Source organism: Stegastes partitus, unplaced genomic scaffold, assembly GCF_000690725.1.
Source record: "Stegastes partitus isolate 25-593 unplaced genomic scaffold, Stegastes_partitus-1.0.2 Scaffold1704, whole genome shotgun sequence".
In the NCBI taxonomy this organism is placed as follows: domain Eukaryota; kingdom Metazoa; phylum Chordata; class Actinopteri; family Pomacentridae; genus Stegastes; species Stegastes partitus.
The window spans coordinates 105450-131253 of NW_007579435.1; the positions used below are offsets into that span (position 1 = coordinate 105450).

The window sequence follows — 25804 nt, forward strand, 5'->3', positions numbered from 1 at the left end:
TGTGTGTGTGTGTGTGTGTGTGTGTGTGTGTGTGTAGTTAGGGGACTTTCCAGTCCATGGACAGATGGAGAGACTGGGAGACAGGAGGCTTGCTGGCATGAGCTACGCACAGGCTGGTGTGCATGTAAGTATGCGAGTGTGTGTGTGTGTGTGTGTGTGTGTGTGTGTGTGTGTGTGATGCCTGTGTGTTTGAGTGAGTGCGTGCCGCGAACACACACACACGTGCACGTCCGTTGCGTACATGTGTATCCAGTGTGTATCACACGAGGTCATGTGCGTGTGTTCGTGGTTTTCATGTGTTTGTGAGTGTGAGAAAGAGCAGTAACACCTTCCCTCAGTGTGTTCAGCACCTCTCTCCAGCTTTGACCTTGGCAGGGAGTGCGGACAGGTCACCAAACCAACTGTCTATGTGGCTGTGTGTCTGTCTTCCAATGTATTTTCAATGCACAGGGTCGAAACATGGCATTTTGAGACACTTTAGCCCCACTGAGAGAGAAGTTGTAGATTTGACTTCCATTTGCGTGATCCTCTGTACAGATGCTATGTTGTACCTAAGTAGCTGCGGTAACCATTTCAATACATGCAAAGTAAACTGCTCTAAAATTTTTATAAAAATGAAGTGAAGTGAAATGCATGGGTGGGTACAGCAGAAATAGATTATATAAATACATTATTTTACGTATAACTAACATATAGATCACTTTACTTTTCATAAGGAGGACCACTCAACCTACAATGTAGTTTACTCAACACAGATACCATAACTTTTGGTGCACAAGACGGAATTTTTCAAACTTTGAAAAAAATTACCCCTATCATGTTACCACTGGTTTTTGTTTGTTTGTTTTTTGTGATATTTCAAAAAAATTTGTGTTACAAACTAGAGACGTGTTAATTCTTAATTAAAGTCTAGCAGAATTGCTAGAATACACATTTTAAGTCTGTCTAAGAACAATTTCAATCTTCTGAACCTCAAGCCGTGGGCATTTGTTGTTTTGTTGATTTTTTATTTTTTTTTTGCTCCTGCCACATTTTTACTCAGTGGACTCAGTTTTTCCTGCAATAAATAGCCCTGCACCTCTATGGAAACAGCACAACCATAGCTAGAAGTAGAGATGACTGAGAAGTGTTTTTTGTGCAGAATAAGAAAATTGTATCCCATAAATCATAAAGAAGGAAAAATTAAATAGAAATTTTCTTTTTTTTTTTTTTTTGTCATGTGACTGATGGTCACAGCTAAGTGGCTTCTCAGCTGCACCAGGCTGATTTATTTTTTAAATTTTTTTATAGAGTCTGGTTAATTGAAATGGTCTATTTTGTTAGACTTCTAAACTAGGCATGTATAAGTCATTTTAATGACGCCTTGTGATTTGAAGCTTATCTTTGGTCAAACCTTCCTAACACCACATATGACAAGTTCAAAGACCATGGCAATCCGATGATTCTTTCTGTTTTTAAAGTTTTGAGCTTTGACAAATGGTGCAACTTTGTCGTTTCTTTAAAGACAACATGCCTTTCAAACTCACTGGTGAGTTTTGGGGTTGATTCCAGAAAAAAACAACACTACCCCAGATCTTTGTTGTGACAGAAAAATATGTAATTACACAAAATATAATATTTTTTTAATTGTTTGATCTGCTAATAAGCTCCAACTGGGAACTACAGCATCCCTTGTTTGTGTCCAACGGGGGCTGCCACTGTGGCGGAAAAAAAAATCATAAATGTTGTCACCAATGCAGATTAAAATCTGCCGGTATAATTTCTAGTGGATTTTTTACAAGCTGACTCCAAACCCACTGATATACCACTGATTTTATAGTAGTCTGACTTAAGTGTGCATTAAATGTGTACAGCCACACCTCATGAGGTCTCTTCATGTCAATCTTAAAAGCAATAGCAAGCTAAATTGGGGTGCAACTGAGCTAGCTTAGCATAGAGTCACTGGCATCGCCCCATCTCACTTTAGTTGATTACCATTTGGGGACAGGCAGGAAAGGCAGCGTTTCATTACCTCTTGTAGTTCAGGTCTCCACGTGCTCTATAATGGAACTTGTACTTGAGGTAAAGTGAGGTAAAGTAAGGTAATGTCGCCTTTTCAATTACATGCAGTGACCTAAAAGGCATTGACGTGTGGTAAAGAAAAATTAGCAAAATTCTCCAGAGATGAAACTATCCCCCTGACCACTGGTTTGGAGTCGGTCCAACGCTCACCTGCTTTGATGTGGATGCTGGGGCTTCGAATCTTGCCTGCTTGGTTCTCAGCAGTGCAGAAGTACTCGTTGTCGTGGATAATGCTGTTATAGGCGGACGGAGAGAAAGGGTAGAGCTGGAGGGTGCCGTTGGCATGCACGTGGCGGATGTGGGGCACGTCGTAAATGTCGTCTCCGGCGGCCAGGTACCAGCGCAGGACGGCATGGGGGGCGCCGCCCGCAGGGCAGGGCAGGGACACCCCCACCGAGCTGGAGAAGGTCACCCGCTGCAGGGAGGCGTTCACAAAGTACAGCCGCGTAGAGACAACATCCTCACTGTTGACTGTTAGGATGAGAGAAAGGGAGACAGACTTAGTTAGCTGGTATGTGTCAGACAACGTTCATGTATCAGACAGGTGTGAAAACAAAGAGCGTGTGCACAGTCAAAAAGCAACGCTGAATGATGACTGGAATTATTCAATATAACTGCAACTGCAACACTAGATTGCCAGTATAACAATGTAATAACGTATTAACACTTTATCTGCTGATACATACAACTCACAAGTCTGCAACAACGCATTGCATTGACATACTATGTGTACAAGTGCAGTAAGTGTTTAATGAAAGGAGTAATATTGCTCAACAACGTGGGGCGTTTCTATCTCTATTCCTTAATAAAAAGGTGTCAAACTCACTGCTGAGGTACTGTTTGGAGATGTGTGACTATTGTATCCCACAGCAGCAGCAGCAACTGTGTATTCAAATAATGCTGTGTTTCTTGACAAGCATGTGCCTTTTCATACGAAAGCACAAACTGTAATGTTAATACTTTAACATAAAAAAATACCACATTCCTTATTTGACATGTGAAAGGCTACTGCTCATGTTAAATGACCAAATTCCATCAAATGCAGCTGCACACACCCCCACACATTCAGCACACAAGCTGGATCTACAGGCATCCAGGTCACCTCAACCCAAACAACTTTCTTCCTGCGTGCCAAACTGCACTCATCCATCTCATCCCATATGCATTATCCTAATATCTCTAATCTAATATATGTATCCAGGGAGTCCTTTGGAAATCTGCCTCTCAATAGGAGGGAAAATGGGTCGCATAACTAGACCCCAACCACCACCTTTATCTTTTCTGCTGATATCCCCCGTCATGGAGGAAAACAAAGAATTCACATGGGTGTTAGTTAAGCACTCCGTGTCTCAGACCAGCTCAAGTCATATCATATCATTGTGGGAAGGCCTCTATCTGTAGCCCGAGAAGCCTGAGGATCTGGATATCACACGTTTGCTGTAAAGCAATTCTATTGTGGCACAGATGAAGAGCTGCTACCAGATAAGTTGTCCTAGGGGATACAGACCACCAAATATCCTCTCTCCCAAAATGCCCTCGCCCAGTTTAAAGTGAGCTAGTGAGGCATTCTTTAAGATCTGTGTGTTTCTGGCATGTAAGCTGGGATTGGTGTAAAGAAGTGCTGAGCTCAGCTTGGCTGGAGGCCAGGGGAAGACGCTGTGCCCCGAGCCAGAGAATTTTCTTCTCAGACAATGATACTTAATTAATCCCTTTTCCTGGATTGTGTCAACAATGCCTGGATTAGCCATATCTATTTAATTCTCTGTGTGCTGGGAGAAAAATAGGGTGTTGGCTATCAATGGAGATATAAAGACACTATCGGATGTCATTCAGGCTCTAATTTTTTTCAGAGCCTCTACATCAAAGGATATCATTAGTAGCCAGCTATAAAATGAAAGACTGGCTCTCTATTTAAGATCTCAGTACGTGGCAAGAACAAGAATGAATGGTTGACATAAAAGACTATTTTTACATCAGTTCTGTCCAGTATAAATAGTAACATGCGATGACATAATGACATTAGTAACATGACATGAATGGGATAAATCACAAGAGAAAGAGCTCAAACTAAAATGTAGGGATTAAGCACAAAAAGTGGTATAAGGTGATTTACCCCCACTCCACTATTGTCTGCCACTTCATGCATCCATCTGCATCCCTCTATCTTATCTGAGTAGCTCATTCTCGTGTCGCTGTTTCCTATTGTTTACTCACCCTTCACAGATACCCCTCCAAGACACAAAGACGCTTTCCCTTGTCTTTTCCTGCCACATTAGAGACAGGCAATGTTCTGTGATTGAAATTTGTATGCCAGACGCAGAGAGTTAAACCCACATAATCTCCTTTCACATTTAACACACACATAGTCTATCCACTCTGTAATCGCACTGCTGTGGGAGGCCGATGTCCGACTTCCCTGGTTTTCATGCGTGTGTGTGGGTGTTGAGCGGAAGGGGAGATCAGGGAGCCAGGCAGGAACAATATTGTCGACAGGACATGGGTGGCTGGTCGAGGGTAAAGGTTCTCGGGAGCAAAGGTGTTTTGGATGCAACCGAGTGAGTGAGTGTGTGTGTGTGCATCTGTGTGCGGTAAGGTCAAAGGGATAGAGAGGTTAATGTTAAATAACTGCCTCAGTTTTCGATGTCAAGCTCAGCCAGCAGCGAGATGTGCAGACAGAGAGAAAAAAAAAAAGAAGAAGCTGTGATCGCTGCCCGGGTGCATGTGCAGAGTATGAGACTGTAAATGTACGAGCACGATGGAGATGGAGGAGATAGAGAGTCATTGTTGAAGCAGATCCTCTGTTCAAAAAAATTGGAATTTAGGTCAAGTTCAATCCATCCTGCCGTTTGAATCCATGTCAGTCACTGTGGCGGGCTGCTAAGGCTGACTGATCTGCACTTTCAGCACCATGGAGAGCACCATGATGTGCTGCTGGCTGAGGAACACAAATGTTTCCATAGTGAGTAAATAAGGAGGAAACTATTAGCAGGTGATATCAGTGACAGTGACCTGCTTCTGTTTGATGGCAATAGTCTATTTATTGAAGCTGAATATTCTCATGACAACCACGATGTATCCTTGGTTCGAAAGCGCTCACAAAAGAAACAATTTCACTGTGCAAAAATTGGTCTTCAGAATGTTATTATCCTCACAAAACGTTATTCTTCAGAGTACTGGTTCTTAAATCCTAAAGCCCTAACAGATGAGCTCAAATGTCTTAACTATACATCTCTGAGGATGGGGAGGACTTTGTGTAACTGTGTGACAGTATTACACCACAGACAAAAGTTTGGTGCATCTGTAGCTGCATGTGAACGCATTCAAAACCAAGCAATTCTGGAAGTGTCAGTGTTTAGTCATTGGCTCGTTTTCTTCAGTATGTTTGGTCAAAAGTTTTCATTCCTGGCAACAAGTTAATGTGTCAACCTTTTATACTATATTTCCACATATTCATTTTGATCTTTATGTCCACTTGCTAACTATTTTTCATGCAAAACTCTGTGCTTGGTTGCTGCATTTCACTCAGATTGATGCTGAGGAGAAAAGTCACCTTGATGTACTGCTAAAGATCAGAATCCCCCCCAATTTGTAATTCTGAATGTCGATATATGTCATGTACGTCAAATCCTAACCTGATTTTTTAATTATTATTATCTGAGCAACTGCACAAACTCTCCAAGTGCAGAAGTACCCCTTCAGGTAAAAGTAAATCAGTGTTTGATTTGTGGTTTCCCACCTTTAGCCCCCTAAAAATGTCCCTCATCTACTGGTAGCAATTATTTTTCTTGTTTAGCTGAATATTTTCTAAAGGCCTGCAGAAGTAAAATTAGAAAAGTAACACTTTTTTTTTTTATTTTTTTTACAAAAAAAGGCTAAAATGTGAATAAATAAGCAAATTATGTGCACAACAATATTTTTTTTTATAAAAATGTTTCCCATTCTAAGGTGGTTTATTCATCTTACAACCTCTCAGATTTTTTATCTGAGCACTTATGAGAGTCCCGACCCCCAGGTTGCGTCCCCCTTGCTTATGCTCTAAAACTTGACAAACTGTTGAAAATCAACAAACCTTAAACTATCCTGTGATGTCATCAAAGATGGCCTCAAGCAAAAATTATAAACAGATCAGACAACAACTCAAAGTCAGAGGCAAAAAAAACCTTTAAAAAGCAACAGCTTATGATGCGAAGGCTAATCGCTTTGTCCTACGGTATGAATTCAGGTCACTGAGTTCACACATAGTACACACAGTCATGCACGCAAAGACACATGTGTACAAACACACGGAAGCGAGCCACCGCGGTCAACACTGCACAGATTACAGCCTCCAGCAGAAAAGACCATCATGATGACAGTTAACACGTGTTTTATGGCAACTGCGGTTTAGATTTTGGTGTGAAAACATCCAAATTAAATGAGGAAGGATGAGATTGTGAAGAAACGATTAAGAAGTTGAAGGATCTGGCTTAAAAAATATCAAATATCACTTGGCATAAGGGGCTCCCAGGCTGCGATATGATACAGGAAAGAGCTGTAAGATGTTGTTGGACAATTGTGGAGTTCTTATTTTCTTGCCTTCCCTGGAGTCTTGACCTTTATAGTATATGTGACAGTTGAAGTGTACATATGGGACAGCAATTATAGGCATTATTGTCATGTGAAAAAGTAAGCATGCTGAATTAAAGTGCACAATTCAGGGCATATACTAATTATCTAACCCAGAGATTTTATGAAATGTGACTGAAATGTATGGATGGCCACAGGTAACCAAAAGAAAGTAATCTTTTTTGTCAGATATCATAATCAAGTCAATGATTCATGTAAAGCAGCATGAAAAACATGCTAAAAACATGAAACACAATAACCTAGATTTTCCTGTTTATTTGGGCAACATCCAACCTCAGATGTTATCAGAGTCCTTCATTGCCCCAGGCTCCCTTTCCACCCTTTCCCCAGCAGAGAAATAAGGAGCAAAGGAGCAGCACTCATTCATTCATGAACTGTATTTTGATTAGCTTCTTCAAGCCTGGGTGCACTGATTACAAAGAAGAAGGTCAAAGTGATTTTGGGTGAAACACCCAGAAACATCTTTCCTGTTGGGTGAACCCTTCACTTTTTTTTTCTATATTTGTTCCCTTTCTAAACTTTTTTTTTTTTTTTGTGCCTGTGTGTCCTTTTCTGGTTCTCTTTTGACACAGATCTTTTTTTTTCTTTTTTTTTGCTATATACACTCAAATACATTTGCACTTTTTTTCCCTGTTTTTGCAGTGGATATGAAAATGGAGTATGAATATGTATGCTGGAGAAGCAAGGATATTGCCTATGGTGAACCGCTATGCATAATGCAGCTTTTTCTGTCTCATCTACATTCATTCAGACACACACACACACACTGAGATTCATACCGTCACGTGCATAGAAAAACAGGGCTATAAATCCCTCCTTCTACCTCCCTCTGTAACTCTTTCTCTCCTTCAAACAGACACACACAAAGTCACGTAAATACGTTTCAGTTTGCACTTATATGTTATTAATAGCAAGTAGATTTTCTATGTGCTGAACCATGTAGCACTACAGATAACAGCACACAAAACACATAAAGGCCAAATAACAGCGGAAGCATTGAAGTCGGTGGCAATGCAGCCTTTGCAGTGATGCTGCATAAAAATGGCTCGACATAAAAGGCAAAAGATACGATCATGTCTGATAGAGGGAGCTGCTCATTTACTATACAATAACGGCAGATTGAGATATGCATTAGGGTTGCATGACAATGTTTCTCTCTGGTTTTGTGTGCAGTCTGAAAAGAAATAATTCCTAACATGGTTTCATTTTCAATAGGTGGAGCCATAAAAGGAAAACTGCATGGTATGATATTGGTGAATACACTATGCATGCACACACATATACAGGGGAGAGGGATAGTAGGTGGTAAACAACCCCTATACACAGTTTATGCAGTGTCAGTAAAATATTAGGCAGCCATTTCAGCATTTGAAAATTCACATCTCCCACTTCAAAAAGATGATTTCCGCTGTTGAAGTGAGTGTCAGGATTGTAGAGATGTTTTTTTTTTTTCTATTCTCCCTCAGAGACAGGGCCATAAATTGTTTGATAGTAAGCAGAACAGGAGAGGGGAAAAGGAGAGGCGGAGTGAAAGAGAGCTGATCGTGTGTATGATTGTTTTGTTGCTTGTTTGTTGTTTGCTTGTTTTATGTTTTGTCGTTTCCGACGTGATCATCAATCTCTCTCTTCCTGTGCGTAAAAGGAGAGGGTGGCCTTAGGAGCAACCGGACACTATAAAACCTGTTGAGTTTAGCGGTCAAAATCCACCTCTGTGTGACAGCTTACAGAGCAGTGACGAGGCTGTTGCTGAGGCCTAAGATCTAAAGCTGCGTAACGATAAACAGACATTTGAGCCATCAGGGAACATTGAGGCTGCTTTTCTGACTGCTGTGTGGTAACTGAATAAGCTCAGTGCAAGATAATCCCTCTTTCCAAATCCTTTCGTGCGCCATTGTTCACTTAGAAAATCTTACTGTCCCTAAGTGGGGGAAAAAAATCCCCATATTAATTTTTTAGCATAATAACCTGTTATGATTAAAGTGCACTTTCCTTACTGTGCCTGAAACCATCACCTCACACCAACTAGCCCACGCAGTTGGCGTGTTTCAAAATAAAAAATGTTGAGATGAATATGAGAGCAAACAACTTGTTCAGATGGACGTGCTTGTGGCGCACCATTCAACTGCCAAGCGCAGAAGCGTCATTTGTTAACAATGAAAACAACTTTTTCTCGGCGGAGCACAACGAGGGAGGCAAGTTAACCTGAGAGTGACATGTGGCTGTGTGCTGTGGTGCTGTCTCTCTCCAAGAAAACTTACAGGTTGCGTGGGCAGAACCGGAGAAATAATACGCGTCGAGGTCTAAATTATGCGTAATTGGAGAGATGTCGCGGAGAGATTGAAGGACACTTCCAACCAAGTTATTGAGCTCATTTCGGTTTTAAGTTTGAACTGAGTAGAGACAAATGTTAAGATCAATCTAATGTTGTGTTAAAATGGGACAAAGACAAGGCAAGAGGAGGGCTCAGCTTGTTCTGTCCTTTGCTTAGACTACTTTGTTGCAAAATTACGCGGAGACTCTTAGAATGCGTAATTTAAAAGAAATCCAGGCATACACTGCGCCATTCACCTGCACAAAATATTCTAACTTTCTGCAACTACGTGGCACACCTTCCCTAAATAGAAGCAGATTCACCCGGATTCTATGTCGTGCTATTTAGAAACAGGGGGAAAAAAATACAACTTCAGAGATGTTGTCATACTTCCATGCGCCACTGAAGCTTCACTTGTCCAATCCAGAGGCGACATCTCCAAATCCATCGTACGGGTGCAGCCAAGTAGCCACCAGAGTCTGACTCATACCGCAATTACTGGGCTCCCCCTCCACGCACTTCTCCTCTAGTCGGCATTTGTTTTGTATCCAAGTTTACACACAATCCGCGGTCTGCAGATAAGCGACTGAGGCCGGTCTCAAGAATATACAGGAGTCTCTTTGTAAAGTAAATTCTCCAAACTGCGCCATACAGGTGATCTTAAAACAGAACCAATCTCCACACTTGTGTTGAAATGATTCTTAAAATGCAACGTGCTGTTAAATCAAGAAAAAATACACTGACGTTAAATGCCACCACATTTGATCTTATCAGACTGTTCCCAGACAGAAGCACACTATGGGTCTAAACATTCATAAAACGAAGAAACACGATGCTCAACCCATCAAATGCAAAGATAATAAATAAAGTTCAGGCACAAAATAGAATGAAAAGTGTTCTATATCTATGCAAAAACAACGCTGTAGCACAGACAGTAATCAGTTTAATGTCAAGTATGTGTTGCAGGAGGCCTGTCGACCGAAACTGGATAAAACCGGAATCCCATTAATTGATGAAATAATTATAGCAAGAGCTCTTACTCCAACTCCATCACTACGTGGTGTTTTTTCCCTGAAATTTGTACAATCACGGACTGAAATTCCTCAAATTCCACACGAAAACGAATGTCTTTTTTCCAACCGATTTAAAATATATATTCATTGCAATCACCATTTGAGCCTGTTCCAGTTTCTCAGGCCCTTTTCTGGCCTGTCAGGCCTGAAAGAAGATTCCCACACAGCACCACAGCTGAGTTTGTCTCAATTTTATTTCCATAAAATGACAAGCAGCCTCCCAAATCATGACAAAGAAGAATGAGTGTACTCTCCCCCCCTCCTCTGCCTCTATCCATCCATCTATCCATCCCTCTCCTCTCCCCCTCCTCTGCGCACTCATGGGTGCAGGTGTGCTGATATGCAGCCAAACTAAAGCAACAAACGGTCAGTAATGATTGAATGAATGTCTAATTAGCGACAGAAAAAGGGACAAAGAAAATCAAAATCATCCTGAATAGGTGTGATCTGACAAATCTTCATACTCATGCAAATAATAATAATAATAATAACAAGCAGAGAATTTGTGTCATTCTAGGAGGCGCGGCCGAGCCATGAAAATACGCAGTACTAATGCATATGCATGTATGATAATAGACCTACCTTTTCCCCTTAATACAACGGTTTTTTAAAAATATGCACATCTAAAATACACAGCAAGCACATGAAACAATAAATCACAGCTGATTCGTGCAAAATGAGGGAAACATGGCGTTGAAAAACAACGGAAAATGGAAGTTTGTTTTCCACTGCGTTATCTACATCTCTCCCATCTCAAGCACTCTTTCCGCTCCAGTGGCTGTTTGCAGCCCCCCCCAACCCTCCTCCCCTCACCACACACACACACACACACACACACACACACACACGCACACACACACAGTACATCTCGTTCAGTCACGGGACAGGGCGATGTACAGTGTGTATAATCGAAATAGACCCTGTAATCCAATTACATACAACAAAAACAGCACAGAAGTCCCCGCCGCAGCTGCAGCCTGGCAGAGGGCACTGCCAAGGCCAATGATGGCGACCAGGAGCATGAAACAGGCGTACAGAAGCACAATTATAAACAAATGCTTAAGCCTTTTTATTAATTGTATCAACTAAAAAGCTTTATAATCATGTATCCTCAGTCACAGACCCGTGCGTATACAATGGATGATAATTAAGAGCAAAATTAAGTCTTCTTGTTCTTTTTTCTCACTGTGTGATTGTCACGAAGTGACAGAAATCCATACAAAAAACGGCACATTTCATATTTAAAAGGCAAAATGAATCACTATCTCGCATCTGCAGTATTTAGAGCGAAGCCAATCAGTAAAATCTGGTGCCACAGAAAATGGTGGATGAATAATTAGACCAGGGATGATAACAACTGAGTCTGCACACACTGACACTCCTACATCTTTATCAAAAGACAAAAAATAAACTGTAATATAAGGCCTCGTCTTTTAAATACACAACTGGGACACATTATCTGCAAATTAAAGGCCAGCGCTCAATACCCCACAGCATCAGTTCACACGTCTCTGTTAACATGTATTGACCCTTGTTGCCTCACAGCCGCATACACACCACACAGCACGCAAACCAACACACAAACTGGCGAGTGTGCATTATCTTCATTCAAAAAATAAATAAATAATAATAATAACAACAACTGATGGAAAAGGATGCTTTAACCCCTCGGGACCCCCCTCCCCTCCCATAACCCCCCCCCCCCCAATCTCCCTCACGCACACTCAAACACTGACATCCTATTTGTGCTGCAACAGGACAGAAAAAGTCAGCAAATGCATTAAACTCCTCTGCCCTCTTGGACTTTTGCGAGTAAACAGCCTACAGCTGTGGCCAGCATCAGCGCTCGAGGTCGCCCCTTTTTATCCGTGCGCGCGCCTGCAGATCCTTATCAGCCTCTCCTCCTATTCAACAGCCTCCATATTCACGACACCTCCACATATTCATCATGCAAAATGCAAATGCCGTTGTCTTTTTCATCTCAACAAACGCAGTGTGCACTTTGGAGATCTTTGTGCGTTTTCTCTGCGATCACCCAAGTGGAGTGCATGATGATTTTATGCTCATAATGAGCCCCTTTTATCATTTTAATCATATCATCAGATAATCACTGGGAGACACTGAGAACGTAAGAGGAATCCGAGCACTCGCTCAGGAAGAAAAACCATGGCTGATCAGGAAAGCATCCTTTCAAAACATGAACAAAAAAGTTACCAGTCTTTCTCCAAATGTGTTTTTGGAGTTTGATTCTACATCTCTGACCCTCCTTTGTTGCATTAATTAATTAATTTCAACACAATTTCCAGCCAGACACGCTAAAAGGCATGCACAGCCAACTTCAGCATTGCACTGGTGAGGGAGGCAACATGCAGATAAGCAACACTTGAAGAGACAATTTAAGCCTACCTTCTTGCAAAGAATACAGCAGAAGTAAAGTTACAAGCCACATGCCATTAAAAGCAGTTATATTTCACAGGAATGTTGTGCAGTCCCCAAGAAGAGTGCACGGCGCAGCGGTCGGCCAGGCAAGGCTCCGTGCTGGACTGGTTCTGCTGTTCTCCGGCGGTCTCTCCAGCCCTGGTCCCACACTCTCCAGCGCCGAAGAACGAGCAGCGGAGAAAGTACCGCCTCTGTACCCTGTTCTCTCCTCCCCTTACCGGGACAGGCTGCTGTCGCCCCACCCCCGGTATCCTAATGATGCGCCGCGGTGGAGAGGTGAGCCATACGTATAGGGGGACCAAACGAGAACCACTGGAACCTCTGTATTACGCGCACTGGAAAGAAATGTTTATCCGGTAGACTGATAGAGTTCCAAGTGTAAACTTCAAAAATCCCCGTCATACAAGTCATTCAAATCTTGTTTTAAATGCGAGGAAATTAAAAGAGAAAGGGAGACGCCTGCGCGTATTTTCCATGCAAATCAACTTGGCAATTTCCATAAACCGGTTTTCATTTTCTTAGCAACGGTTTTCCCGGAAAGTGAAGGTAAAATTGTCCACACCAACAGAGTGCGGCTTTGTAAAGGCATAAAAGACTGTTGGCACGCTGGAGTGCGAATTCCGGGCGAGAGGGAGCGCAGATAAGCTGCAGACTCCGGTTCCTTCCAGGGCAAAGTGGGAATGGACTCTTCGCTGCGCACCTGCGTGTAGCTACCAACACTGGTGGCGCTCAAATCGCTTTTCCGTAAAACGCACAGAATATTTTTGATATTAAAACAGCAGCAGGCAATTATCTACAATCAATCTCATTTAAAAGGGTGTGAATCAGGCCAATACTGCCACTGAAATGGTCAATAAAGTTCATTAAAATCGATCTGTGAATCTCTCTCTCACTCACACATATGGAGGGGGTGCGCGTAAAGACGCACTGATCTGAGTTGGTTGCTGACAACACGTGTCTTCTCCGCTACCCTATTTTTATCTATTTTATCATATTAAAATATCACTTTAATACATATGGTGTAACAAACATCTAAATATTTCAGCATACATACACCTAAATTGACTTCAATCTACTTTAAACAACAAATGTAAAGATGGTTTGACTTTTTGCAAACAACCTGCGTGCTGTGAAGTCACACAAGCCTGCTTTACATGTGTTTACACTGCAGCTCAGCACCTGACTAGGACACAATCTAAACATCCAACTTCAGTGCCCCTCAAGCATGTCTGTCTTAAGTATACAAACAGTTCATTGTAATCGGGATCTATGCAGGCCTTAGTGATCCAGCAGTCGCCCCACTGATGCAGTGTCATTATCAACCAGCTAATCTAGTGCTAAGTTCAGGTTTGGAAAGGTCATATAGTTTCCTGCAAAAATAATTTTAGGTTATTATATTTCACTCTAAGTAATTATGATGAGAAAACTTGATAAAAGACCTCAGAGATTCAACATGCATGGCTTCAATGTGCCCTCATTCAATCCTCTCCTCTTCTCCTGCCATCCAGTTCATCGCCTGAATGATCAACACACAGTGAAAGCGTGGCTGATTGTTGTTCATCCATTTCAGACCAACCACAGAGACTCCACTTGTTGTCCACTCAGTTGTACTACTTATCTGATATCAGCCACCTTCTACTTGACACGAACTCCCTTCTAACCTCGGCCGTCACTCGTTCTGTGTCTCTCTCAGCGGTGTAATGTGGTGCTCAGAGTGTCGTAACCAAAAGTAGCCCTAGTTGTGGAATTGAGCTGAGGCAAGCTGTGGCCTCTCTCACTCCCACTGAAGAGCCGCTGTAGTGTGGCAGGCAAGGAAGCACACTCTGCCTCCACTCTCTATTATGTAACAGGTGGAAGCACACACACCCACGCAACCTGTCTCTCTCTCTCTCTCACACAGACCCACAAACTTGAACGCACAAACACCATACAGCAACAACAGGGACATGTATAGAGGCGTGTAGCGTGAGCACTTTCATATTATATTCTGCACATCCAGATGTCTACGTCGAGGCTATTTTTATATATATCGACACATTTTCAGGTTTATGCACTTCACCAGCCACAACCCAAAGCCCAAGTTCAAAAGTGCAGCCTGTAGTGCACGGTGAGTGAGATGGGCACTCTTGTTTAGAAATCTGACAGCCCTCACGGAATATAATCTGCCTCTGCATCGTATTTTCTGCACCTCAGTACACCTCTGCCAGTGACAAACTGGTCATATAAGAGCAGGCAACATACTGACACTCAAACTAAGCTCTTTATACACAGATGCTCCACCCAGCTGCCCTGTATGGTGACACATGAGGGCTCTGTCAGGACTTCAATAAAAAAATAAAAAACACTGTGGCAAGCTGGTTAAGAGGCTGACGAGAGTCGGCCTGACAGCACCAAGCAGGTTATACTGTATGTCAGCCAGTGATCATCATGAGGCCTGACAGGCTGAGCTGGGCCAGCCAGGCCAGAGAAAAAGCAAGCAGCTCCCAGCCAGCTCCAGTGACTGTCACTGCGGACAGGACCCAGGACAGGCTGCCACCACACCGCTAAAAAACCACAGCAGTATGTGACTCATCTCCATCACTCCTCCCGACCGTTGCCCGGAGATATAGGGAAGGAGATAGGAAGCAAAGGTAGTGGGAGTGTAAGAGAGAGAGAGAGAGATTGTTGACTGAAGGGGTGAAGGAGTGAGCAGGACAGAGGAGAGAACCAGAGAAAGTCGAGGGATGGTCGAGGGGCGGACAGAGAGAGTGATGAGGCAGATAAGTTAATGTGGATGTTAATGTTAATGCTCAGACAATCAGAATTCCCCCTCAGGCCCTGACTACATGCTAGGATCATATTAGCACTAATGTATCCAGTATTAATGCACAGCCCCCAGCCCACTGAAACCTCAGCAAGGTTAGAATTAGGAGGAGAGGGCGCAGGGTACTACAGGGTGCTTAGCTCGGTGCAAGGTCACAGGGATCAAAATGAATGTAGGGACAGAGATGCGGGAATAGGGGCGATGGTGGTGGATTGTAGTTGAACGAGCAAGAAAAAAGGCAAATCACTCGATGGTGGGTCAAACCGAGGAGCTGTGATCCTTTAAAATCACATCTGGGCAGTGAAAATAGAATTTAGAAACACAAAAACTACACTTTCAGCCCTGAATATGGTCAAAATTAAGCAGCGTACTGCAGAATCTGCTCCTCAGTGGAGCAGCAAAGCTAGCTCTGCACGCCGTTTTGTATGAACGAGCCCCTGCATTAGGCTAATATGAATCACACACCACCGTGCTGCAGTACATTAACAGGAAGCTGCCAACCAATCGAGTGTGTTTGCCTTTAACCAAGCATGCGTGATTGTTGTAGCAGATGTGTGAAAGTGTATCAGCGCATCAGAGGATGTGCGCATTCGTGAGCATGTGTCTGCATGACGGCAAAGCGCAGGACGTACATTTCTGGCTGCTCCTCTACCCTACAGTCAGGGGTGTGTATTCGTATGTGTTTGCTCGAGTATAGATATCCGAGCATATGTGTGTTTTTTGCACGAGTACATGCGCACGCACACAAGACATCAAGGGGTGTTAATTTATTCAAATGAGCTGGGGAGGATAACGAGAGGATGGGGTGAGGGGCAGAGGAGGTGTATGTGCTGTAGGGGGGACACCTTCTTCGGCTGGAGGTTCATCGCTCCATTTTTGCACTCCCCTCCCCGCTTCACCATCCAACTTGCTTTTTTCAGGTTTGCAAATGAGACTATTTGCATGGCTGAGAAGGAGGGAGACAAGGGAGACAGGGGAGAAAGACAATGAGATTTAAAAAGGGAAAAAACTGGAGATGGGGAAGGATGCGATTCTGAAGCAGACAGAACGCCTTCAGACAAAAACACACTGTGCCAGGGCGATACCACCACTTCCAAGATGGCTGCCGCTGGAGGCGTCCTCTGTGGGACCAACCCAGAGACCGGCTGCTCTCGCTCCATAGCGGGTGACACACAAACACACTTTCTGACTTCAAATGTGTTCCTCAAGCATAACGAGGAGAATGAAATTTGCACAGCTCAGTAAAGGATTAACATCGTCATTTGAATATATTAAAGACTTCAGAAAGTCAACTTGTACAGAGATATTGATCAGAGATATCTAGTGACACCCAGTGGTCACGATTAAAGATGTTATCATTAGAAGACCATATACTGCTCTACTTTATGTAAAGGACGGTATTGGCATATTTTCTGTGGAGTGAATTTGTTGGTGACTTCAATTCAGAAGTGTTGGCCTATACATCAATAATCTCTGGTCAACTCCTTCTCTCAGTTGGAACAGCTGGAAACATTCAAAGGTCTGTGGTATTTGTATATATTTGCATGGTTCAGCTTTAGATAAGTGAAAGATAGTCTTCTGACAAAAATGTCTCATTATCAATCATACTTCTGACTGTGAGTCAATAATACTATTACCATATATCAAAATTAAGATGCAGGAACACAGTCTCAATTCTAATCCTAAATAAAGTTGTGTGTCATCAAATTACCACAAATGCACAAAACATGTCGAGATAGGTTCACCTCAGGAGTATCGGTTGGTCTCTTGACAAAAAATGATGCTGCCATGTGTACATAATGAAAACTTCAAAGCAACAGAGTGGAGGATGTTCTGTGGTGAGATTAGAGCACTAAAAAAATACACTTTCAATTATTTTAGAGTACAAAAACAACATATTCTATAATACTCTATGTATTTTTTTTGTAATATCATGTATTCCTGGCACCAAATATTCTTCCAGATATCAATTGCACTATCAAACTAATAGTGACTGATGATTGTTTATTGCATACTCTGGGTTACGAGGACTTTAAATGGTACAGTTATTAATATATAATCATAATGTCTGTCCATGTGGACTTTTCATGAACCACACTGCAGGGCATTTTAAAGAGCACCATATATAAATATGGGCTGAACAAACAGAAATAAACTACTGTTTACACCCAAATCTTTGCTGTTCTGGTCTGTTACTTCATATTAAGTCAACATAAACTGATGCGCTAGAAAAGGAAAGACGGCACGAGAGAGAGCAGTCTGACAGGTGTGAGAGGCCTCCGTAGTGCTTAGCTGAGGGCACATTTTCCATCTTGACACCCTGTGCTCTAATCTTATGACTTCTTTCCCACACATTAACACTCCTGCACCTCTGGCCTGCAGTTAACCTGTTCCACTAAAAAAAATGAATGCTTGTAAATGTAAAAATGTTGCTTGTGTTGCTGCACAACGAGAAAAAAAAATGCAAATGTAAACCTTACATTCTTAACTTTTTGGACTTAAAAAAGTGGTGAGCAAAGTGGGGGTCAAAACACATTCCAAGTGTCAAATAAGGAATGTAATAAAACTGAAAAACTATATGAAAAAGCATATTTTAGCAATAATTGCATTTGAAGTAACTTTGATGTATTTTGCTACTAGTCTATAAGAAATGACAATAAAAAAAATATTACAGTTGCTTGGCCGTTGTCGTCGTTTGTGTTGCTGTTATACGTGTGTTTGGACAGGCCTATTAGTGCGCGTGCATCGCTGTGTGCAACATTTCTATGCTTCAACCACCTTGAAGGAGTCATGAGTCTCTGCCGCGGTTATTTTGGAGGCCAGATGCTGAAAAGTTTTGCAACTCCTGTACTACAAGAACAGCAAACTGAACTTAAAAATAAAAAATAAGAAAATACGGCACCATTCATCTTTAAGGAACTGACTTGTGCCCTGTTAAACCATACAGTTACCAAAGACAACTTAGAAAGGAAACCCATGACATTCAAAATGACTAAACTATCCATCCATCCATCCATTATCTATACACCGCTTAATCCTCACGAGGGTCGCAGGGGGGCTGGAGCCTAATGACTAAACTAATAATCAAATAATATACAAACTTATATTATCAACAAATATTAAATGAGTTCAAGTATCTGTACAGCCAAAGTCTGATTCAGCTTATTCCTCTGAACTGACTGACATGTTTCTTCCTTACCATAAACACTGCAGTTTACTTTGAGCGGACACTTCACACAAGTGAGGTATTTCTGTGGGTATTCAAAGCAAAATTAACCCAAACAGCAGGTAAAGTGTTAAAAAAGAAACATGCCCAATATGTGAAAGGTCAAACTTGTACAATTTGAAAATGACAACAGAGCAATACAGTACCAACTACAAGAACAGCAGTCACATTGCTCAAACTTAATTCCTTATCAGGAAGTTTTCAGGTTACTTTGTCAAGTCTTTTGCTCAGAAATACAACCTCAGAGCCCATCCACCTGTTTCCCTCATCCACCCATAGCAGTTAACTGCAGTCATCCTAAGTGCTTCTGGGAACAGTATCTGATCAGCCCTCTCACACCTGTCCAGCATAATATGCATGTGTGTGTGTGTCTGCGTTTCTGTGCATGTTGTTCCAAACCTCCTCCCGCTGCAGTGATGTTATCAGGTCTAGTGAACCGTGTGATAAATGGCTTCTCATGCTTACCTCAACTGAAGCCCTTATGGAAAGCAGCTGACCCGAGCCCTGGAGGAGGGATCCAACCGGTAAAACCGCTTTGGCTGTATAGGCTGTGTTAACTTTTACAGCTCGGTCCTTCATTTTTTTCCCACCACAAATTCCGGAGGCTGAATGGGAAGAGAAAGGAAAGAGGGAGAGAGAGAGAGAGAGAGAGAGAGAGAGAGAGAGAGAGAGAGCGAAGGAGAGCAGGGGGTCCTTGGGACTCAGCCAGTTGACAGCTCCTGTCTCTCCCTGTAACGACTTATTTATTCAGGGATAATTAATCAGGCGCAGTTTTCTGGCGGTATGATTAATGTGCTTTGTCATCTGTGCTGCAGCCATGAAAATACAGTAGTGTGTGATGCCACTGCTCGGCTTTAACTGGCTCTGAAGTAACGGGACAGCGGGAGATCCTGCCTGAAGTAGTGCTGAGCAGCGGAGGTAACTCAGTGAAGACTGATGTGAGACAAAAACTCTTACTTCGTCGTTTCTCATGTCGTTTTCTCTGAGTGCGCACTGCTCCTGCCCATCTGATAGGTTCCAGGGAACGGCCCATTTTTTAGACTCCTGTCTTGGTGCACTAGTGAATTATAGTGTGCCTATTTATGTGTGTTGTTACTTTAACTCTGATCTAATCTGCAGAATTAACAATTCTCAGACTTGTTCCTGATAGTATCTGTGACTAGCCGTCAAACATTTGTGATTACCAAAGCCATTTTTCCACTTACTTGTTCTTTCCCACAGTATCTGGGGGTCATCTGATCCCAGTCAGCAGCTTCTACTTCTGTGTCGAGATGTGGCGGCTTGTTCCTTCAGTCACGCTGGTCTGAGGATGCCACCTTGTGATCGTTTTTGTAATCGCAAGTACAAGGAAGTAAAAGTTTGGAAGCGGGCACCAGTCCTTATTTGTGGAAGGCGTGGATGCAGGCACTCGATAAGTCCCAGTTAAACTTTACATCAGCTCAGATGGAATACAACTGAATGGATATGTAGCACAGAACACTCACAGGGATATATTAGAAGTAAGCAACTAAGTATATGGGCGATTTAGCACATCAACATAAGATTTAAATGGCGCAAACAAGTATGTACATGCAGGTTAGTGTTTCGGCGTAAACTGCATTTTTACGCACATCCACAATAACGGATGTGCGTAAAAATTACTTTCCATTACAATCTCGCTCCATAATGTAATGTACAGCTGTTGTAAATTTAGTGGGCAGATTGAAGTGTGTGTGTGAGACCCACAGACGATTCAAGATGCCAAGCTGCCGTTTCTGTTTTCTTGGATTTGTTGGTTGATGTTTTTCGTGTGCAGTTTAAGCTCTGCAAAGACAGAACAAACCATATCTTAACTGGAGCTGCGTGACGCACTCAAAGAAAAGCGCGTATTAAACGAGGAGTTAAACTTACAGGAAACACACTACGCTTGTACAAACTCAAATCAGAGCAACTGGAAGGCGGGAGTTTATATGCAGAGAGCGCACCTGAGATGGGCGTGTCCTCACCGAGCAGGTCCGCTTGTTTTGTCTTTCTCTGCCACAGGTTTGGTCAGGTGACTCTTCTACTGGAGACGTCTAATACCAAGTATTATCATCTTTTATTCAGTAGGGTTAGTGTCCCACTCATTGAATTTCTTAAAGTGTATGCTTTATAGTAAGGGAAACATATGAATGTCTGCCAACTAAATCGTTACCAAACAGTTTCTTCACCAGTATGTTTGTAAAGGTGTGTAATAACATGCTTTAAAATGTTGAAGTTCAACTCTCTTGGGAAACCCTGAAAACACCTGCTCATGGGGTCTAGTAATGGAACTGTCTCATACCCATGCACACCAAATGTTCATCCATAGTCGCTGGGGTTCAGAGACCTGCTCTGTACAAGGATCCAGTCCCAGGTCTGCAGGTAGGCACGGAGTGAATGCTGTGCAGCTGCACCCTCTGTTGGCGGTAGAGTCTCTAGTTTGGTCACTCCTGTCGCCGCCTATCTTCAGAACCAACACTAGACCCCATGGCTCCTGAGGAGCAACTGAAGTTCACGAGCTGTAATTGTCATGGAGATTGCAGCAACCAGCAGTGCAGTTGCAAGAAGAATGGAGTCACGTGCATCTCAGCCTGTGGAGTCTGTAAAGGCATCACATGCAGAAACTGCAGTCATGATGTTGTTGAGTCTAAATAAGGAGACATAGACAATGACTCTTGAAGCTTCTGACATTGTGAATCTGAAATAACTCTGAGTGTTATATAAGTATGTGAAAGAAAAGCTACTGTGAATGTAAACGTGAGTGTGGCCTTTTTCAACAATGGAGTGTTTGTGGTGAAATATAAATGCTAACAATCAACTCAGAATCATGAAAAACCCTGATTTGACCCCTCATAAGTTACTTAAGGCCGATTTAAAAAAAACAAAAAAAACAATTTTATGACAATCATTTATCGGTAACCTAACTTGAGCAGGTTTTTTCAGGGTTTCCCATGGGAGTTAAACTTCAACATTTTAAGGCATGTTATTCCACACCTTTACAAACATACTGGTGAAGAAATTGTTTGGTAATGATTTAGTTGTCAGATTTGTGAAATATCTCATAAAATGCCCTTACTATTTAGTACTATTTTTATTGTATATTTTAGCATTTCCTTATTTTGTTTTCTATTTTGTGTTTTACTAGTTTTACACATATATTTTTAATATTTCTAAAGGAAGGGGCCCCTGATTGCAGATGTGACTTTGTTGTGAGTTTCGCAGTTAACTAGAGTAAAAACTACTGTTGGGTTTTTATCCTAAATACTTTTATCCTTAATGCTACAGATGCTGCTATTTATTGACTTACTTATTTACAGTGAACAAAAATATAAACGCAACATGCAAATGGTCTCATTTTCTGACTTACAGAAAAAGGTAAAGATCTCATTTCTGTTGTTGTGCTTGGAAAGGGGTTAAATTTAGCCAATTGTCCTCAAAACCTTTTTTAGGTCTTCAACTGGTGACTAATTCTTGACCACTGAGTTAATACACAACAAGGTCAGGTGTGGCTCTAAAGGACAGAAATCAGATCGTGTCACCAGTACACAAAAACTCATTTGACCACTTCCTATAAAAGGCCACCTTAAAATGCAGCTTTTTCAGATGACTTGTTGCCACAGATGACACACAAAAGATAAGAACAGATTGTTGTCATGCACACATCAGTTAGGGCCATAGACAGGCATTTGAATGTTTTCAACTCCACCATTTGTGGTCTAAGAAATCATTCAATCCGCAAACAATCTCCCTCATGATGTTCTGGATGGATGTGTCCAACAAAGGGATCCTGTCCAACAACTTCATTAACCCTGTGTGTAGCAGATGTGTCACTTGTTGCTGACTTGTTGCAATCTATCACTCTACTTTCCAACACAGTACATAGTTGTTTCATGAAGCCAGTTCTGTTGTACTGATGCCACATGTTGCAACACCAAATACTTATTCCCCTATGTTAAAAGGAATGGTTGGCTTTTAATTCAATATTAAATGTTGTCTTTATGTTTTGCTCTGTGCTATGTATTTACCTGTGTAGATTTGCAAAATATTTCACAACCCAGGTGTTTCATAGCAGCACTGATATGAAGCACACAGACACAGCGTGGTTACATTCGTTTTATTCATACAAAAGCCTTATATTCTTACACACAACATAACAGCTGGCAGCATTGTTGCACACTGCAGCCCTCTGCTCCTGGCTGGTTCTGCTCACTTTATTCTTCCTCTGCAACGCGTCTTGGCTGTAGACAACCAAACAGATGTGGTTATTTTTCACCCAAAAACTGTGTTTATTTTTCATTTTAGCTCATGTGAACATCCGGTGTTAAGACTAGCTTGTCACAATTAACTTGCAGAAGTTAAAACTTGATTTGATGGTTTAAAATATTTGTATTATCTCATATTGGCCAGTTGATGTCACTATAAGTCTAGATGATAGTTTTGCAGTTGCACACTAGAGAGCTTACCTTGGATTTGCCACAGTTTCTGATCTTGTTGCCTGAAGAAAACATGAGACTGAGTGGTTAGTTCATCTCAAAGCTCAGAACTATTGCGTATCTTTTCGGTAAACCGTGATGGAGACAGAGTTGTGAGATACTGCATGTACACACCTATCACACCTTAGTTGATCTGTTTGTCAGTGCTTTTGTTTCTATTTTCACTCTGTGACTCTTTATAGTAGTACAAACATACAAACACAGCGCAAACGCACGCTGTTGACTTACCCGCCAGTAGAATGATGGAAAGGAACACAATGATCCCGGCAAAGACCAGGCCTCCAACACGCAGTGTGTGGTAGTCTAAAAAATCCACATCACCACACCATCAGTGACACCTATGAAATGTGTTATTGTGCTACTTATTGCGCTCTCATTTTTACCCCTATTTTCTGATTTCACTTTCCTTCACACCCTTTCACCTCTTCCCTCTATTTCTGTCTCTTCCTCTTCCAGTCTCTTTCTCACTTTTTTCTTGGCTCCTATTCTTCCTCATTTTTTTTCCCCTCCTACCTCTACACCCACTTTATTTACACATCTAAATTCTACGTGTCCTGGCAGGACCTGACTTTATCCTGAGCGTGCTTTCTACATTCTTTCTTTTTAGAGCACTGGCTGAAGTTAAATATTTACGCTGTTCTGTCTGAGCAGATACACTTTTAAAGATGTGCTTACTTACCATATACAAAGTCTGCATCGAGGTCGGTTTCTGCACCTGAGGAGAGACGAGGAATGTAAAAAGGTAGAAATCCAGCTGAAGCATCATTGTACAGACACTGCTGCATATTTATCATGAAATATTCATTGTGTGTGGCAAGTGTTCTCTTTTTTTTTTTTTAAACTGATCTAATTTACTGATGTATTGATTTTCACCTTGTTAAAAGATTGACTCCCTGTCTAACTCTGAGGAAGTTAAGAAATGAGATTATACTCTGCACTGGTCCTATCACTGAAGCTGTGTTTTACACAGACAGCCTGCTCTTCTTGGCTCAAGTGTAATCGGCTTTGGAAATACGAATGCTGCCACAAATAGTGGCAGCGTATTCTGTTATCAGCTTCCAACATTGCAACTTGTTTTTCTGCCTCTACAGTGGCACCTGTATTTATTGTCTTCCATTTTCTGGGTAGTCCTTTAACTTGCAATGTCACCTTATTACCGAACAGCCACACGTGCTGCACTGCAACCAGTAGTGGTACGGATTTTGTGAGCATGATTAGCTGTGGCAGACTGCTGAAAATGCAAGGAGAGGCGGCAGTGTGAGGCTTGCAGGACTCCACATGTTTTCTCTTCTTTTTCAAGCTCTCAGGGGACACCTTATGTGACCAATGTGAAGCTAAATCTAATAATAAGAAGTCAACCATGCGTTACCCTGGTGCATGATTAACACATTGCTGTTTGTGGTTCTGACTCAGATTTAGAAAAGCAAGGGATGGCTGTGATCTTGCAAATATTGTGTCACTCGAATGGTGTCATGTTAAAGTGTTGCTGGCGCCTGTGGATAATGAGCAGTTCGGCTGCTGTGTAGCTTACCTTTAGGGGAAGACATGTTGCCTTGTCTGTTTGTGTGTTCAGCTGACAAACCTGGAGGGACGTGATACAAACAGTTAACAAAAGCTCAGCGACAACAGCAGCTGCCAGCTGGTGACCCATCAACACCTGCCGTTTTAAATAATCTAACCGGGACCTGTGTGACAATAAAAATATTCACCTTCAGGTCTGCAATGCGAAAACTTGCTTGTAGGTGAAAAGTTGTGTGGATTTGATTTCAGGAGCACCTACTTTTTAATAAAGTTAAGAGAATTATAAAGGCTCCTTTAACTCGGCCTATTCACTTTAGATGAGAAGTAGTTGAAAGGCCTGGAAACTCTATATGTCCTGACAAATTGCCTCACTGGGTTGCCTACTGCAGTCCTAATAGCAACCTGATTGCCTTGATCTTTACTGAGAACTTTAAGAGGCTAATGGTGATATTGATCCTCTTTCCCTACCACTTCTGTCTACATCCCTCACACACACACACACACACACACGCACGTTTCTCATTTGATCTACATCTCCTGACCTATAATCGTTAACTTACACAGATTAACAGACTAAGAATTTCCCTTGCTGTCTCCATTTTCCTCAAGCGTGCCACTGTGAATTGTGGACTTCAGTTCTTTCATTCATTATGTGCCTGAGCCTTTTTTTCAACGCACCGCTGAGCATAAGGGCGCACTGGACAGTTACTCATTAATGTATTACGGCTCCAATATTCATTAACCTTGAACCTTGAACGCTCTGATAGAGGAAAAAGATGGAGCAAGGAAGAATAGCTGCGGCCTAATAATGAAGAATTGATACCCAGTGAAACCACAGCACCCCTAAAGTCCAGCAATTTCCCATTCTATTAGATTTCTCCAAAAGTAAGCAGTTAACATGAAAACTGCCAACAATGACAGAATATTTATTACATATTAATTGGACCGGATGTGCTTTTATATTGTGACGCATTAAACAATAGAGGAGCATGCTTAATAAAAGGTAAACTTTTCATTGCAAAAATGCCAATATTTCCTATTATACACTGAAACACACATAATAGACATCAGCTAAATCCTCCAAAACACACTGTAATGTATTAGTGAAAAACTTGATCGAATGAGTTCATTAAATCAGAACTTTTAGATGTCTGAGATGCATACGACAAACAGATTTTAAGAAAATGCACATTTAATCTAACTGTTTAATCTGTTTAAGGTTATTTAAGGAGGAAAGTGATTACTCACCTG

At 41.9% G+C, this 25804-nt stretch overlaps 1 protein-coding gene across 1 annotated transcript in view; it reads right to left on the minus strand.

Moving 5' to 3' along the window:
- Positions 1–12520, minus strand: part of dscaml1 (Down syndrome cell adhesion molecule like 1) — a 106056-nt gene extending 93536 nt beyond the window's left edge. Inside the window, exons 1-2 of the mRNA XM_008301727.1 lie at positions 12478–12520; positions 2212–2532 (exon numbers count right to left, since the gene is read on the minus strand). Of these exons, the coding sequence (XP_008299949.1) occupies positions 2212–2532; positions 12478–12520 (364 nt within the window). The remainder of the gene's footprint in view (positions 1–2211; positions 2533–12477) is intronic.
- Between the last annotated feature and the right edge of the window lie 13284 nt (positions 12521–25804).